The sequence below is a fragment of the Corvus moneduloides genome, chromosome 7 (genome assembly GCF_009650955.1).
Source record: "Corvus moneduloides isolate bCorMon1 chromosome 7, bCorMon1.pri, whole genome shotgun sequence".
In the NCBI taxonomy this organism is placed as follows: Eukaryota; Metazoa; Chordata; class Aves; order Passeriformes; family Corvidae; genus Corvus; species Corvus moneduloides.
Genome location: NC_045482.1, coordinates 32,215,130 through 32,233,881, shown reverse-complemented (window position 1 = coordinate 32,233,881; position 18,752 = coordinate 32,215,130). Strand labels below are relative to the sequence as shown.

The 18,752-nt window shown below is 36.6% G+C and overlaps 1 protein-coding gene across 2 annotated transcripts in view; it reads right to left on the bottom strand.

Moving 5' to 3' along the window:
- Positions 1–939: 939 nt before the first annotated feature.
- Positions 940–18,752, bottom strand: part of SLC35F5 (solute carrier family 35 member F5) — a 30,229-nt gene continuing 12,416 nt past the window's right edge. For both annotated transcript variants that reach the window (XM_032114204.1, XM_032114205.1), the window contains exons 8-17: positions 17,427–17,617; positions 16,184–16,265; positions 15,777–15,864; positions 15,156–15,220; positions 14,718–14,822; positions 14,088–14,247; positions 12,572–12,662; positions 10,153–10,307; positions 9,643–9,731; positions 940–8,710 (exon numbers count right to left, since the gene is read on the bottom strand). In XM_032114204.1, the coding sequence (XP_031970095.1) occupies positions 9,650–9,731; positions 10,153–10,307; positions 12,572–12,662; positions 14,088–14,247; positions 14,718–14,822; positions 15,156–15,220; positions 15,777–15,864; positions 16,184–16,265; positions 17,427–17,617 (1,019 nt within the window). In that variant the 3' untranslated portion in view covers positions 940–8,710; positions 9,643–9,649. The remainder of the gene's footprint in view (positions 8,711–9,642; positions 9,732–10,152; positions 10,308–12,571; positions 12,663–14,087; positions 14,248–14,717; positions 14,823–15,155; positions 15,221–15,776; positions 15,865–16,183; positions 16,266–17,426; positions 17,618–18,752) is intronic.

Genomic DNA, 18,752 nt, shown 5'->3' with positions numbered 1-18,752 from the left:
AGGAATCAGGGACGATAAACAGGTAAATTAATTGTCTTTTCACTGTTTATACATTAATTGCTCAGCCGGAGCCGCGGGATGGGCACGGCCGGAGCTCCCCCTGCTGCTCACAGACCTGTGCACACTCTGCCATTCAGGCGCTCGCAAAAAGAGATCAAAAATCGGTGCTTGACTGCTTAAATGACCCGACTGTGATGGTTTGACCCCAGCCAGCATCCAGCCCCACACAGCCGCTTGTTCCTGCCCCAGCAGTGGGATCGGGGACGGAGTGGAAAGGGTAAAAGCAGGAAGCCTCATGGGCTGAGATAAAGGCAGTTCAACAGTTCAAAGGGTGCACGCAAGCAAAGCAAACCAAGGAATGATCTCCCTGCTTCCCACGGCTGGGCAGGTGTTCAGCCATCCCCAGGAGAGCAGGACCCCATCACAGGTAGTGGTGACTTGGCAGGACAAACACCATCACTCCAAATGTCCCCCTCTTCCTCCTTCTTGCTCCCACTTTAAGTAGCGAGCACGATGTCCTGCGGTCTGGAATAACCCCGTGCTCAGCCCGGGTCACCCATCCCGGCGGGGTCTCCTCCCACCCTCCCGTGTAGCCTCCCCAGAGGGGCGAGGAAAAGCAGAAAGGCCTTGGCTGTGTGCAAGCCCCGCTCAGCAGTAGCAGAAACATCTCTGTATTACCATCCGTGCTCAGCACAGACCCAAACCACAGCCCCCTACCAGACACGGGGAAGAAAATTAGCCCTGCCCCAGCCAAAACCGGCACACAGACCAAGCTGACACCAAATTATTACCTTCCACATTCTGGCTTAGGCAAAATGAGACAAAATGAGACCCCAAAACTCACTTCAAGCCCACCCCTAGTCACCATTTTTTCTTAACTGATGATATAAAACACCTTGGGCAGTAACCCCAACCAAATACCAATTCCTGTTAAGAAAATAAGATTTATAATCTTTATTGTTTACTTACATATAATAAATATAATACAGAACAAAAACATCACACCCATTGATTGTATTACACAGGCTGTTAATCAGAATACATTACATTTTCTTTTCATTAGCCCTTTTATAGGGTTTTGGTACTGGATATTAAGAATTTCAATTTATAAACCTTTTAACATAAAAACAATCTTCCAATTTTCACCTTCATGCATATTTCAAATCTTCATATATATACTGGTTTTGTTAAAAATATATAAGCACTGTTCAGTATTTGCAATATAGGACTTCAATTTCCATTCATTAGATCTCTATTAATATAGAGATTTTCAAAATAATTAATAGCTTAAATCTGATTTTAATTAAAAATACTTATTCTATATTTTTTATTTAACTGACCTCACATCAGAAAATGAAGTGACAGGACAAAGACACCCCAGACAAAAGCCAGTGTTCACTTTTAAAGAACAAAGGGTAGAAGTTCTGGTCCTTGCTTCACCTGTATTATCCTGGAATAATGGAGACACAATTTGGTATAAAGAGGGCAGGAGGAAACCAGAGTTTCTGAAGAGATACGCATCTTCTTTCCAGATTTACCACTGCCATCCTGCTGTTTTCTTGGCTTAAAAATCACTGCATCAAACCCTGATATATGTTTTTCTCTGCATGAATATCCTTGCCATTAAATGGAAATCAGATTTAAATGCTACATTTCTTTTTTATCAAAAATAGATCAAGGTTTAACACACTCTGGAATCAGGCTTTCAACTGCAAACGCAATACAAATCAGCAATTCACGTTTTGCTTTCACTAAAGAAAATGGTTAAAAGATGATTCATAAAGATGTTTCATAGAGGATACATATCTGGAACTTGCTATGCTCCCAGAACATCTGAATTATCAGCAAAGTGTACAGACTTCAGGGGAAACCAAGTTTTCTTCAGGTGAAAGCTCTTCAGTTAAAGCAGCTTCCACTTTAAAAGTGTAACTGAGAATTCCCTGAAAGTTGGTATAAAATGCAGTGCCAAAACAACCATCAAAACTATGACTGGTTTTGTGCATCTTTTAACACAGTCAAGTTTCAGGACTTTCATCAATCAAGGTTTCATAAACAATTTTGTTTCACTAATATCTATTCCAAAGAGATCTCACACAGATTTTAAATCATTACAAACACCCCTTCAGCTCTACAATGCTGAAGCTGTAGCTCATACCTAGTACATTTCTCTAATTCCATTCAGGTAATGTCAGCTCCAACACCTGGCTGTGCTCTCCATGCAGCCTTGTGTAAATAGCCTCTCATGAATGCCAACTAACAGAGCATTCCTTTGTAACTGCATTGGGTGGACTTTTGTTTTAAAAAACCCAAACTTCAAACAAAAAAAAAAAACCTTCCTAAGTCTCCAAATATAATTTTTTTCCACTATTTTTTTTTTTTAACAATCACAGGGCTTAATTTAAGCCTTCAGCTTCAATATGAAATGATTATTTAAAATACCTACTTTCTATATTACATCAAGATCAACCAGAGATCAATCCAATAAACTACTGCCCAAGCACTTCCTATGTGGAATTGGGCTACGCAAGAAATTACCCCAATGATTTTACAGCATATGCTTCCTACCTTCCTACTAATAGTCTTGATTTTCAATTAGGATTTCTGTTTTAAAGTTTTTTACATTTTTTTTTCTTCTCCAATAGGAAAGTGACACTGGTTGGTTGGAAAGCCCTGCTTTTACCCTACATAGAGGAAAAAGTAGATCCTAAAATATTTTAGAAATTAGTCATTCTGGCAGTGGAACTACCTTAATTGGCATGCAAGTGGTCAGATTTAGGTAGAAATACCACATGTAACACAGACAAGGAAGACTTGTGGACTGGCAACATCAGTAATATATTGACTGATATCATTGATAAAATACAGTCATTTGCATATTATAAAATTAGTTCTGTGCTAAATGGCTAATCCCCCTCAGCTTGATAAGTGTGGAGTTTGATTGGTTTTATTTGGTTGGGTTTCTTAAAAAAAAAAAGTGGGAAAAAAATCAGGAACATATCTGAAGAACTATAGAAATGGCCCTGAATTATTATTTGAGGCCATTTCAGTATCCTGTCATATTTCTCCTGTGAAACATAAAGAAAATTTGTGCGCCTTCCCTGAAAAAAACCTTCAGAAGTTCATTAATAAAAGAAAGGGAACATTGGATGCAACTTCATAAACTGAGATGCAGTTAAAGGACTCTGAACTTGTAGAACTGAACAGCTGCTTTCTACAAAAATCCTCAGAGAAAAGCTCTTAATGCTTTTTAAAAGTAGGAAGTGAAAGCCAGATGGAATTCTGGATGCATTCCACATCATGATAGGCATGTCCAGAAAAGGTTTGGTTACCTACTAATACTAATGACAAGAGTAAGAACACAGATCTCTAAGTAGTCACATTACATGTCAGATTTATGTCTTATGTCAGATTTCTAACACCACAGAGGACTAGGGCAGTCAAAATACAATTACACTGGCTTTACCTAGAGAGGAAATTCACTTTGCAATGAATGCAACAGGGCATGGAAATGGAAATGTCAAAGCAGAAATCACCAAGAGGAAGCTGATGCTCAAGGCTGATGACTATGATCACATATTCTCACTACAGACAAAAAAGTACACAGCAAAGTGCAGGGGTTAATATTTCTCATGCTGCTGATTTTAAACAAAGTCATGTAGCAAGACAAATTCACCTTCTAAATAATTAAGCTGCATACTGGATATGTGGAAATATCTTTTGTGACCAGTAACAGCAGTGTTTACCATTTTTACCAGCACTAAAATCCCTCCATTTATATTACTGAGGTCTTAAAGCAAACCACTCCAGATACATGCTGCAGACAGAAATACTGCAAAGGCATAAAGGTCAACCTGACTTCAGAGTTCCTTTCAATAAAATTTTACTTTATTAATGCTGTCTATGACTTTCATGGGCTTTGGATCAAATCCCAGTCTAGCCAAAGTAACTTTACAGGAAAAACAAACAAAAAATCCCCAAAGTGAACAGACTTTGTAAAAATTTAATGATACAAATGAATATATTTATGTTAGAGATTTATCCTGATATACCCCAGAATTAGATTATGTATTATTACAGCACTGCCCAACCCTGAAAGTTAATGTCACTGTCATGCCAGAAGTGCAGCTTCAAAATCAGCAGAGTAACTATTCATTTCTATGGCGCAGAGGATAATAAAGTAGAAAATCACACACATTTCAGCAACAGCTTAGAATGGATACTTCCCCAGAAAGTAACAAAGTGTTGGGCAGAGTATATTTTATTGACATCTTTAAATGCTCTTAACATTCTCATCATGATTTACCTGATAAGCCTAAGGAAATTCAACATGGAAGTTACATGATGTGAAATGTTTGAGTGAAACCTGGAAATGTTTGTAGGGATTTTAAAAGCAGGAATTAGTTATCATCTCTCACAACATATGGTATCATCCATATTTCCCTGAGAAATCATGCCCTGCAATGATCATGTAACACAAAATACAACATTAATGAAATCATGGATTAGATAGGGGAAAAAAAAGGCCTAACAGTTTATGAATGAACACCTAAATGCTACTGGAGTTATAACTGTTAAATTGCAGGCACTACATGTGACAGCCATAACGGAAATGGTAACTAACTCAAAACTTACCCCAAATAAAGAAAACTGATTCAAAGGACCATCCTACAGTTAGCCATATAACTCACCATTGTGATATTAACATCAGTTTGTTTCTTGATTTTTGAGCATGCCAGTTCTTCACTTCATTTACACTCTGCCTTTCCAAGGCCTATTTCCATATGAAATCTAAAGTGTGTCCATAAACTCAGCCTATCTCCAAAATTTAACTGGTTTTCCCTGTCCTCTGATAGCTTCATTCAGCTCAGTAACATCATTTCCCGAAGACAGGAGGATCTTTTAGTAGGGAATAGGAATGACAACATTCAACACTAAGAGAAATGGAACCAAGAATTACAAAGAAATCATTTTGCCACCTTATTTAAAGCCATCACAGCTGTGAATAGAAGTACCTAGGCACGAGTATTGTGACAGGAATGACAATGACAGCAGCACACACCAAGAAAAGCAATTTGCAGGCTCTCCTATTTTCATTAGTACATTCCAAGGAGGTCTGCCACGAATAGACCAAGTATCACCTGCAGCTCCCCAGCTTGAACAACCACCCTGCTTAACACCCCACTTCCACAAAATACCTCAGCATCTGCCATTCCACGGGGACACCCGGGCAGTGCCTCAGCCTCCAGCTTCTGAGTTGGTGTGCAATCCCTGGAGCCCAACTCCATGGCCAGCCAGACCAGTCCTGTCCTACAGCCCCTACCCCCTCACAGGGATTCCCACAGGCCAGAAGCCAAGGAGCAGGATGCAGTGGACACTGGGAAAGCCAAACAGCAGGCCCTCAGCGCCTTCAGGAGCACTCATGTGCCCCAGACTCTGTTACAGATGTGATATTTCCATCCCTTGCTGAAGCAGCATTACATCCGCAGCAGTCCCTTGTAGCGAACACATTTTCAGCATGACTGAAACCCAACACAAAGTGGCCAGAAAAACTGAAATCCTTTTCTGCCTTTGTTCTGAAGTGCAGCACACTGCTTATCAAACTACAGGAGACTCACCAAAAACCCTAAAAGCAAAGGCATGCTCTGTAGCTTTTGGCAAATTATCATAATTTCCTTCATATACAAAAACCAAACAGCCCCAAAACCTCAATTGCACACACAGAAGAAATTGATGGTTGTCTCAAAGGATTACAGGAATTAGTTCAACTGTTTGACAGAGCAACACATAGTATTCATTTCCCACCTTGTAGGCCTGGGAAATCACTGTTCCTTAACCATCTAATGACAATCAAAGAAATGCTCGACATTATTTTTCTAAAGCATATGTGGTTCCTACAAGAAGTAAGTCAGAATAAAGACATTCCCAAATCAAAACAGTAAGAGCAATGACAATTTACACTACCACACAGAGGTAAAGCATTCATGAGAGAGAGCTCCTTCACATTCCAGTTGTGTCACGGGGGAAGAAAAACCCAGCACGTCTCCATTGCATCAGAGGTACCTGAGAATCAAAGCTAAATCTCTTGTGCATTTACCAAGCACCCATTAGAGAGCTATGCAATTTACATTTCAAATCAGACATTATATTTATAAAATATCATTGTACTAAAAATCACAAGGTTTTGTAGAAAAAACTCCATCACATTCTATTAAATGCAGGAACAATGTCATATGTCATAGCTTCTGTAATTAAAAGTGTAACATGTTTCTTGTAACTACAGGGGCACCACTGTTTAAAAATCCTTTCAGGAAGGAGAGTTTGTTTTGTTCTTACTATACAAAGAACTGTAATTTAATGCAAAAACACAGCTTAAGCTACCTAGTGCCACGAGATAAAAATATTTCGTATCTTATTTTCAAAAAAATTAATACATTTTGTTAAAAACAAAAACATTTGGAAAGGCATGACTTTGAGTTTACTGAACGTTCTTCAACATTCCTGGGGTCAGAGGCAGAAGAATATTCTCTTATTAACCTCTCAAACTAATGAGTAGTGCAAATTAACAGTCATATACATGGGAGGCTATGATGATCTTTGATTTTAACCCACGAACACAAGGGCAAATATAAATGGCAACTGCCTGTTTGACATCACAGATCCAATCATATTTGCACGACCAATTTCAAATAACAGTAATAGAAAATTTTGCTACAAATACAGTCACTGCCCATCTGAAAGCAGACTCAGTCTTCCCAGGCTTAATTCACTGATGCCACAAGTCCCAGCTGATTCAAATTTGGAGTTAATGCCTGGTATGAAATATTCAGCAGGATCGCTGAAACTTTTCATTAACTGAAGAGAGACATTATCTTTTTATTTTGAGTAGGCAGTACAATACTTCTCGAAAAAAAGTTGATGCAAACATCCCCTAAATTTGTCATCATTTTGAAGGACAAATCCAAAAGCTAAGGAAACTCCACTGATCAAAAAATGCCTGAAAATTCTACTAAAGTAAAATTTAGTTCAACATACTGCATTTTCAACCCCTTGACTTGTGGGGTTTGAAAATTTAACTGTGAAATTTAATCGACTTTCTTGTCTCTTTTGGGTTTGTGATTTCGTTGTGGTTGGTTTGGGGTTTTTTTTTAATTCCTATTTTAGTGTCCAAGAAGAATTTACTATCTCATCTTGAAGAGATGCCTCAGATCACCAAAGTTTCTAGTGCAATCCAGTATTAAAAACAGGAAGGAAAGGTTTGATAAATATTTGAACAGAATAGCCCCAGGTTCATTTTGTCTTCCTTCTCTACACACAGTTCTTATATTAAATTCCAGCTGCTGGCTCGAATTCTTCTATAAATGTAGAGTTAAGCATGTTGCTTTCCTGCATTCCCTTTAAATAATGGTTTTATCACCAAAAGACCAAAATTTCTTACGGAAGGATCATTATGGAGTGCCAAAATATGAACAGGCATTTCTGCTATGTCATCCTTCTGTATTTGTGTGGAGGGACAGTAGAAATACCCTACATTATTAATAACCTTGTTATGTGGAAGAAAATACTCCTGGCTAAAAATCCACCTTACATTCATTACAAAAAAATAAAATCCATCAAAAGCCAAAATTAACTTTGATCTAAGTGTCTTATAGGCCAGGAGCTGAAAAATGGCATTGACTAATTTCAAATATTCCTGAATGTAATTATAATAGCTTCTCCAGATTCAAAAGGATAGAAACACTGCAGTGGAAGGAAGATAATTACCAGTTTTAGAACAAATTTATTAATACAGCTGGGGGGAAAGAAAAATCAATGCAAACACCTTTCCTTTTCAGATTGCTTAGCAGATTATTGTAGTGCCAACCCATTGACTGAAAACTTTCATAACCAATTTATCTCCTTCACAATGTGGCAGCTACACCTGAAAATGTTCATGTCTGAAAGATAACTGGGATTGAAAATGGGTTAAAGAACCAATCTGTTTTAAAACATGTGTAAGAATGTATACCCAAATGTATTGTAATTAGAAATATTTTATCATTCACTGAAATGTTAAGGATTCCTGATTGTTGGGAAATTTTTTTGATTTTTAAACATCAGCACCCATTGCCATTACAAGGCTACTCAAAATGGCCTAAGACATTATATATGTAGTGTTCCAGGACCATACAAAGATCCTTCCTCAGTAAATATAAGAATGCACTTAATAAATTATCTTTCTATTTTCATCTATTAATATGCAAATCATTTATACAACATAAAAAATTTAATTTGTACCTACTACAGGTAACATATCTATTTAGCTTTTCATCTGAAAGCCTGTAAGACTCGATGACCTGCAAACTTATTTACATAACTCACTTAAAAGTATCTTTTAAAAATAATATTGTCCAGCATTTAACAAAATTGTGACTTAAAAAAAGAAAGAAATCACTTAACAGCATTTGCTTTCTTGATTTTCGTAAGTAATGTCACCAGCTCAAGTGTTATAAGGCAGGTTGGTTGCTCAGATGGACTAAGACTCCCTATGGTGACAGGCATGTAGTAAATCTGTTCATTTATAAAATCAGATGAAAGCAAGAAAAAGTTTAGAGTTTCAAAAGAACTGAAACGTCTTATTTTTACTACAAATTCAGAATAGGCACTGAAACATGATTCCTTAGGGACTTTTCCTGAAGATTGTCTCTTCGCTGGGCATCATTCCATTTTTAAACTAAGAAGAAGAAAAAAAAAATTATCAGGGGTACAAAATTCAGGATTACAAAAGAGGAATTACCGTAAGTATTTGTTTCCATCTTACTAACAAAGGAAATAACTCCATGTCTTAAGACATCACAATTACTGCTCTGGTTAGAATATTTTTAATTTCATTATTAGATTTAAGCAACATTGGAAAATAAAAACATGCCTTTCAAGTAATTCTGCATACATTATTGAAAACCAAAGCTCTGAAGCACAGGGCTAAGAGAGTCCTAAACTTTGTTTGTTTTAATGCTCCAAGCCAGTACTGACAAACCATGTAATGTTCCTTTTAGAGATTTGTTTAACCTCCTCTTAAGGAGGGATATTTTGCAAACTCTTTAGGTATTCTAGTCTACTTTCCCTATGCTTATCATGAGAAATATTTAGCCTAATATTTAATAGAATTTAACAACCTAATTCTTGTCAAGCACAAACACAAGGGCTCCTTTCCACTTTTGGGACCCGTAATGATAAAGTCTGGTGATGTTCTCTAAATGTCCTTAAATGGTTGGTGTTTTTCATGAGCTGCAGTAGCCCAGACTGAGACCCCAACAGCATTAAAGACTGAAGTAATTACCTCAGATGTTTTCCAAGCACATCATCCATGCCAAGAAGCTGAATACCTCTTCTGGCTTATTGACTCACATCCAGTTTTGGATGAACTTTGTAATACTCTTTAGTAAAAAACTCCATTTCAAAACCATTGACCAAGAACTGTGAGAATAATGCTTGGCAACAAGTAGTAGCAATAACTTTGAAGACACACTTTAAAACTCTGTCCATAGATACAGAACAAGACCGACGGCATGCTCTTGAAAAACTTGTCCTTGCATAACACGAATGCCACCATGAAAACCAATCCTCACCTTTCTGTGCATTGTTTGAGGTTTATTAAAGGTTTACCTTTTGTCTATGAACAGCAGCTGTCTCCATCCTGTGAAACACTGTGCATAGGGATGAGGCTTTCACACTGCTCGCTTTCTTCTGGCATTCTTGAAAGAAACACAGTTATTTAAGTCATACAGTAATATTAAATTGGTTGTTATGAATCCAACAGAAGTACCAAGTATGCAGCTGTTTGAACTTTAGCCATCAAAAACATGCAAAGACTCCTTAAGTCTATTAAGTGTACTCAAGTTTGCACAATTCTCACTGCATGTGCTGGGTACAGAAATTATCACAGATGCATTAAGGGAAAAAGCTGTGACAACCACTAGGAAACTTCTTTTAAAAGGTAAACAGACTTCACATCTTTCCATTTTCTGAGCATTACATAGGTTAATAAACGGATTGGCAACTACAACTATTAAGAAATTAATACACCTGAATATAAAATCAGGTGAAAATAAACAGTGTATGAATATTGTGGAAAAGATAAAGAAGAGACAGGATTATAGTTTGTCATTGTCCTACCTCTGAATTCGATGTTTTCTACAAATAAAGGCAAAAATTCTTCTGATTCCCACCATCACTGGATCCCAGTTGTTATAGTGACACAAGAGAGTTGCAATGAAAAATGAAAAAAATACAGGTACTGCTCCTGCAAAAAATAACCAGGAAAACTGCACCTGGAATTGAAACACAAACATCATTCACTCAATAGCTTAAAAAAGAATTGACATGCTGTATATTTGGAATGATTATTATTGTAAGTTTGAGATGCAGTTTGAGTTATTTTAAACAGTGTGAGTTATTTGGTACCAATTCTATTGCTATTACTTCTTTGAAGAACTGCATAACCTGTTCCCACTGATCCATTCTTTACAATGGAACATTCTGTTTGCACTGGGAGCTGAATAAGACTGCCATTTCCAAACAGTCTCAGTTTTAGGTTTTTAGCTCTGTCTCTGGTGCCAAGGAGAAAGCCTCCTACACATTCCACGGGTTGGAAAGACATGATCTTTAAAGTCCCTTACAACCCAAACCATTCCATGGTTCTGTAACTCCAAACCAAGGGCACAAGGACAGGAAGAGCCTGGGACCTGCCTTTCAGGACAACAGAGCTATGAGCTATGGGCATGGCCCCCTGAATGGAGAAAAGATCCAAAACTGAAGATTTTGGAGAAAACAGATTCAGCTTTGGTACCTGGCACTGATGACCCTCCTCAAAGATCTCATAAACTGCAATTGTTAAACCCTGTGAGCCTATTTAAGCCTATTTTCAAATTAAATTCAGAACATGTAAGTTGCCAAAAGGAATATTTAATTAGTTGTTAGAAACCTGGTTGTAATCTCCTAAGATTCAGATTTATGTTAGAAAATTACAGGAAAGTAAATACTCAGAAAGCTAGTGATAATGAATACTGTATAACTACCATGCCATTTAACAGTCATATGAAGGCTGCACGTATTGATATTTTAATCTTTACATTACATGGTGTGATCCTTGGGGTGTCCTATGCAGGACCAGGAGATGGACTGGGTGATCCTGATGGGTCCCTTCAAGCTCTATGATTCCATGATTATTAGCCATGCCAGTGGAACTCTTGTGCAGGTTTAACTAAAAACAAGGCTGGCCAGAGGCATTAACAGAGCAGCCTGAAGCTGGAAGCTTAAATTTCTATCAGGTCATGTGAGATGTGGACACCTGAGACTTCCGTGAGCACAGGGCTTGGCTTAGGATATTCTGATGTCTGTATGGCAGAGACAGACTTGTACAAACACACTTGTGCAAAAACCCTCAAAGTCTACAGCAGTTTGCCTTTAATCAGGGTCCCTCACTTGTTTTTCTAATACTAGTAATTTATTTTCCAAAATAAAAGACAGAAAGGATTTACTTCCAACACCAGGAGTTAGAAAGGTAATTTGCCCTTTTGTTACCAACAGCAGCTGAAAGTCATCCAAGAGAGCTTTGGAGATGTTTCTGCTATTTGAAATGCCTCCATATTGCATTAGTACATGAATAAAAATTAATTCTACAAGATCTGGACTCTGTTTATTCAGAATAAACAGCCTAAAGATTAAGCTGTTTACTGGGAATTAGAAAAACATACTCCATTTTCCAATGTATCCCAGAAGAAAGTTTAGATGAATCACTTCAGAAGACAACCTAAAATTTTCATATATTGATATATGTAACTATATGTATATACACATCTCTACCAATGTATTTGCACATGCACCCACACCTGTGTATATCTAAAATGAGTACTAACACACAAACCTACATACGAAATTCTTATTTTTTCTACCAGCATTAACTCACTCATAAATCTATTCGAGCTCATGAAAGTGAATTTTGGGGGAGGAGTCTACAGATATTTTATTCCTTGAATCCTTTATAGCTATCATGGGTTATTTACCACCCCATTACAATTTATCTCTCAAGTGTGCATTGCAGATGCTTTAAGAGCCACACAATTATCTTACCAATAAATGTTTTACTATTGTTGGAATCACTGCAGTATTTGTTCTGTTTCCCTGCTGTAATATGCAGGTAGTACTAACACAAAACATACTGTATATCACATGTTCATTACGAAAGTATTTATTCAGGGTCTGACTCTTTTTGACTTTGCTTTTCTTTATCCTTTTATTTTTCTGACTTATTTTCCAAAATCCACACTGACATGAAGTAAAAGCAAAATACAAGTTGTGTTTGGGGTTTTTTTACCCCATTTTTACATGCACAAAATTTCAGAAGTCTAAAGGTACTCATCACAATTTACACTTTGCTTGTGAAAACATTGAACAGCAAAGCTTCTTTTTGTCTGGAAACATTCCAAGCGCAAGACTTGACTGATTTCTTGCACCAAATAAACAAGTACAAGCCTAAAAGAATTTAATTAGAAGAAATTCTGTAAACAATGATCAAAATTTAGTAGTACCTTACCTTCTGCATGCACATGTCAGCTATTATGGACAGAGGTATTGTAAGGCTTAGGGCAAGTGTGCCTATCAGTGATGAGGTAAGAAAGCAGCCCCTAAAAGACAATAAAATAATAACAGTTATACGATTTAATGACAATAAATAATAATTATAATAATGAGGTTTTATTTAGAAGTTAAAAGACAACCTAAGTAATACATCAAATGAGGAAGACATTTGATGAACTGTTAGCTACTGTTAAATAACCAAAAACTAACTCAAACCATCACACTCCATTATAAATCTACAAAAGTGCATAAAATTCTTAACTAGGCAACTGATGTCTTCTGGGCTGAGGCTTAATTCCCATCCCAATCTTTTGAGATGATGGAAATTTCCCTATTTCACATGTAGTAACTTCATCTAGAAAAACCTGCATTTTGCTTCCGTACCATGATTCTCTATAGCATAAGAGAGTGCTTCTGAATTACAACCAACCTGTCCACAGAGAACTGCAAATGAACAAATGGTACAGAATCCAATAAAAATTTATCAGCATGTTAAAAAAAAATGAAGAGTCACGTCTATCCATCCATTATTTAGTCAGTAATATGTGGTTGGGTGGAGTAAACAAGTAGGTTAAATGACATTATTTACTACCAAAAAAAGTAAAGAAGACTACACTAGTGGCACACTGGATGGTATCAGCACAAACTCTGAATTAGTCCCAGTGCAAAACTATAGAAAAGGAACTGGAAGTAAAACTAGCTCTTAAATTGACTGGAATATCATTCTGAGTTAATTAAACAAATATCCTGTAAAAAAGTCTCTGCACATCCATGTACTTAACCCTACGCTAGTACTTGATTTTGGGACAACAGACAATGTTTGAGGTTTGGGGGGTTGGTTTGTTTGTTATTTTGCCTATGTTAAAATTACACTTAACCTGACACTGATACTGATACAGGATGGCATTAACATCACAAAAATATTCTATCAACAAAAAAGTTCAATTGCAAAGCAACATATGCCGCAATGCATGTATACCCAGGATTGGTGTAAAAGTTTGACAATAAACAAAAAATCTCATTATTAAATTTCATACATAACTTTCAACTTGAAAAAACAACCAAAATCCACAGCACCAAACAAAACCAAGAGGTTTTTGTGGAAATCCATCTACTCCACCTTGATCTTTCATTGCAGTACTGTCACAGAACTGTTACAACAAAATTCATGCTCTCCTTTTGCTACTGCAACTCTGTAGCACAAAGTCTTCTTGTCCCAAATGTTAATTCTGGAATAAGCCCAGCACACAGTATTTTAATTACTACAAGATCACATCAGCTACTTTTTAAAGTCAGCTGTTGTCTTAACAGGACATTACGACACGATGCTAAAACTGCACATGTGGACAGAAAAAAAAAAAAAAGAAAAAGAAAAGGGCAAGAACCCTAACATAGACAATTTTACATCTCAAGATCTGAGAATACAGGTAAGATAATTCATGTGAAACATATTCAATGTATGGTGTACATACCACAGCCAGAGGAACTCTGACAAAACTGTTCCAATAAGGCCATTTATGACAATGCACATCCATATCAGTTTATTGGGAAACTCAAATGCTTCAAATCCAGTATAGTGAAGCAGGAAGAACCCCGGCCAAAGCAGCAACAGATTAAACAGTCCTACAAACCCTGAATATAAAAGCAGTATTAAGTAAATCACAATAAATATTCTTCAACATAACCAAAATCTCAGCTAAAATCTGCTATTTTGACAATATGCATATAGCAAAGCAGCCATGAAGCAGTATTTTAAATCTTTGAAAGGAAACAAATGTAAGAAATTTAACCTGAAATTCACAAACTAAATTTGCATCAGATATTTACAGGTTTGAAACTGAAAAGAAAATAAAAATCAGAAATCTCACTAAGTCAGTGGGGCTGTCTGCTTTCCCACAGGAAGTTACCTCTCATTGTTAAGGCACTAAACAAGAAATAATTCACTAAACCAGGCTCTGAAGGACTCGTAACCATGGGAGTAAGAGGCTTTCTCTACTTCCTTGGCTTTTCTAAGCCCCTTTACCACTCAGACACAGTTCAGTGCCTGATCACTTAATCACACATTGAATTAAAACTTTCAAAGGAGTTACTTTTGGTCTTACCAAAGAACATTGGTATGTCAAGTTTATCTTCTCTATCTACTTTCCTTTTTATCATGACTATGTAGACAGCATACAGCATTGCTCCTACAAGTGACCAAATGGAACCTGGAAAAATGGAAAAAATAATCCCTTGAGATATGCCAAGCATGTTACGCACAGAAGGATCAACTCTCCTAAATCTCTGTTGATTACAGAATCCATTACTAAATGAAAAACATGGAAAAATGGAGAAAGCTCTACAACGTAAATACTTTCCCAACATATGCACAGGGTGGAAAATTATCATAAATGGCAAGTTTTAGAAGTTGAAACTAAAAAGCCAGATTGTGAAATGTTACGTGAGCAAGAGATATAGAGCTTGCTATATGACTACTTAGTACTGTCAGAAGATGGTACTCATCACTGCATATTTCAGGATTAAAGCCCATAAGCAAATACCTATTGTATCTTTTCCAGCAGATTTTTCAGATCCAGAAAGGTTAACAAGTACCACACCACCAATGCTAGCAAAAAAAGAAGAAATGCAAAATGTTACTCGAACTCAGGAATTTCTTTACCAAAAACAGATATAAGAAAGAGAAAAACAAATATACAGTTCTATCTTTTGGCATTTTTAGTTAATCAAAACCCACTTCTGGAAAGTCAAAAGGAGTTCTCAACTGCTAAGGCATGATCCCAACTCAGAAACAACCAATCCCACTTGTAACTTCCCAGAACAATGCACCAGGCATTTAATGAAAGAGGCTGAAAACACTCAACATCAAACCTCTTCTTTTTTCACCATTTACACAAAAATAAACAAACCACAACTAAACAACAATAAAATAAGTTCATCTATTTCCAACCAAAATCACTCTAATTTCCTGCAAGAGAATGATATTTGGCAATGGTTCATGATACAAAGCATTTAACTTAATTCACTTGCTCAATTCATCTGTGAAACAAGGATTTTTAAAAGGGTGACACCTTTTATACCTGATACCACAGGTATAGTAGGTACAGTTGTTCCCTCACTGTACCAGGGAGTTTTTGACCAAATGTTCCCTCCTATTATCTTACCTTAAAATAACAGCTAATAATTTGGACAGGGTAAACCGATCTCCACTGTTACTGGGAAAGACTGCAGCTAAGATCAATGTAAAAAGCCCTGCAAAAGAAATTCAGAAGAGTTTATACAATCAAGTTTTGCCAGTAGTTTGCCCAGAAAATTACACAGCTTCAAAGCTATTACGCTCCAAATATATTTCTTTAATATACAGATGTAACTGCAGAAGTACACACACAAAAAGCAGTGAAGGTACCCTAAAAAACCACTGCAAATACAAAATGAATTTTCTAAACACACATATTCAATGCTTTTAGGTCAAATCCCCAGGTAAAAATGTTACACAAATCCATTGTAACAAGAGATTTTTATGTTATAAACAGCCTTATAATGCACACCTGGTGGTGTAAATAAAACTTACCAGAGGTTGATGACAAGATATTAACGATGGCAACTTGGGTATCTGACAGAGCTTCCTGGTACGAGAAATTTGCCAAGAACCACTGGGGAAAAAGAAAAATATCTTTGTTAATATTTGGGTACCACCAACAGAGCTTAAGTTTCTCAGTGCAATAAAATCCTACTTTGAGAATAAGTGAAAAAATTATTTAACCAAAATAATAAAATCAGAACTAGATTTTTAGCTTAAAGAGACTTCTATTAAAGTGGCAGGAACATTAAAAGAAAGCAGCAGACTTAGAACTGGCTCAAACCAACCACATACATCTTTAATAACGAAATAACATACTTCAGAACTTAAAAAGAATTAAAATGACATTATAATAGCTAGTCTGTAGTAACTAAAGGTACTTTTAACTTGTTTTGGAGTGCTTCAAGATGATAACTGCACAAGGGCTGCAAAGAAATTTCAGTAATGCATGTGACATAGTCAGCCTAATGAGGTCTTTTAGAGTACTTAAAATCAGCATTCATCTCCACTGTTCAAAACAAGCATCTCTTACATTCAATGCCTAAAAAATATTTCCTAATTCCTCCATAAAGGAATAAAATGGCAAACATTTTCTCACTTCTTGATTGAGATCTCATTAATAAGATCTCAGATATATTCTAAGGGAAGTAACCACTCTCTATGAATATTTCCACATAAGACTAAAGTCCAAGAAATAATACATGTACATGCCAGTAGTGTCCTTGAACAGAATAAACAGGATTTGTTTTGGACATGAGGACACTACCCTAGGAAAAATTACACCACTATTTTCTGGCACATGCATCAGTGGTATTATTATTATTATTGATGATAATAATAACAACAATAACAATAATGTTTAAAGTGCTCTACTTCCTGAGGAAAAGCTGTGGTGAGCCACATTACAGAGAACACATTTGGCAGTACTAGTGAAGCTGCCTCTGGAAAAGGTATCACTGATATGCCCTCTATATTTTTCTGTCTCAAAAATCCTGCCACTGTTATCTTTCTCTCTCCCCTCACAACTGAGGCATGATGCAGCAACAGCATCTACCAATGGATTCGTAATTAAATCTTGCACATGCATGTCCAGCACAAGGAAAGTTTTACTTCTTATAGTACATTTATAAAATAAGAATCAAAGAATACAAGTCATCTCAATACTTTTTCATTATTATTATACAAGTTTTAAATGCATCTAAACTGAAGTTTTCTGAAAGAATGGAGCACATACCACAAAGCAAAAGAAAAAGCTGATTTTTGCTACTTGGCTTGCAGTGAGTTTTCCTACAGTTTTTAAGATTGATTCCTGCTCCTTCACTGTTGGATACGACATGCGGGACAGCTTTGCTTCCAAAGCGTGGCTTGATGGGAGCTGCCTGATCTCCATGATGTTACTGAACCTCACACGAGGCTTTTTGGGTGCTTGAAAGGAGGAAAAGAAGAAAAAAAAAAGAAAAAAACAAAAAAGATTCGTATTATCATTAAACTTTTTGAGCCAACACAATATGCAAATAAAACTATGACGTTGCAACACACCATTAATTACAATACCGCACAAATAACAGGTTTTTATCCAAGTAGAAGACATGCCATCATGATTTATTAAACTAACATTTTGCTATTCAGGAGGCCAATAATAAGACAAAGCACAATTAATTACTGTTTTCAATCAGTAAGTTATCCATCCACAAAAACCTCACTGAAAAGCATCACCCCTGCTCCCTGTCAAAAATATCAACAAAAGGTAACAACATATTTTTAGACAGGAATTATTCCATATTGACAAACATTTTCTTTAAATGTCTAACAGCCAAACAGCCAAAACCTGCACACAACTGTACCTAACTGCAAGGACAATGTTTTATTCAGAAGATTAAAGTCCAACAGACCTCAAAGCTTAGCAGAGACCATAAAGTCACTTGCCCTTTTGAAAGCCACCCTCTAGCTAATCTTGCAAACTAGGATCATGTTTTATTTAGAGTTATTTTAGTATCATTAGCTCCCTCTGTAAAGAAAACATTACACTACACACTACAGGTAAATATTAGCCTAGATCAATATGAAACAATACCTAATTTCCTAAAAAAAGGTAAAGGGAAAGCTGCAGCTGGAACAATTCTGAAATGATTGGTGCATGTTGCCACAGGAAGCAAAGTCTACCAAACTGGTTCTTAACGTGTGCCATGTAGAAATTAAGAGACTTTCCCTTTGATAAGCTGGGACTCTTTTGCTGAGGACTGGCTAACTGGATGTTTTGAAGCCAACCTTTCTACAATTGTCTAGGACAGTTAGGCCTGTTTAGGTACTATCACAAGATAGTGAGGCTTAAATAAAACCAGAACGCACATAGACTGTTAAAATTCTTACTTTGACTGCTTTGCTCCTGCTCTAAAAAGGACAATAGCTTGTTTTTCCAGAGGCTGACTCACTGCTGCTGGTCTTACAAGCCCAGAAGGAAAGAATCACAAGTACTGAACCCAGTTGGTCCCTTGAGATAAACATAGGCTGCATCTGTAGTGACCAAGAAAGGTAAACTGAACGACAGGCCTATGTTTTC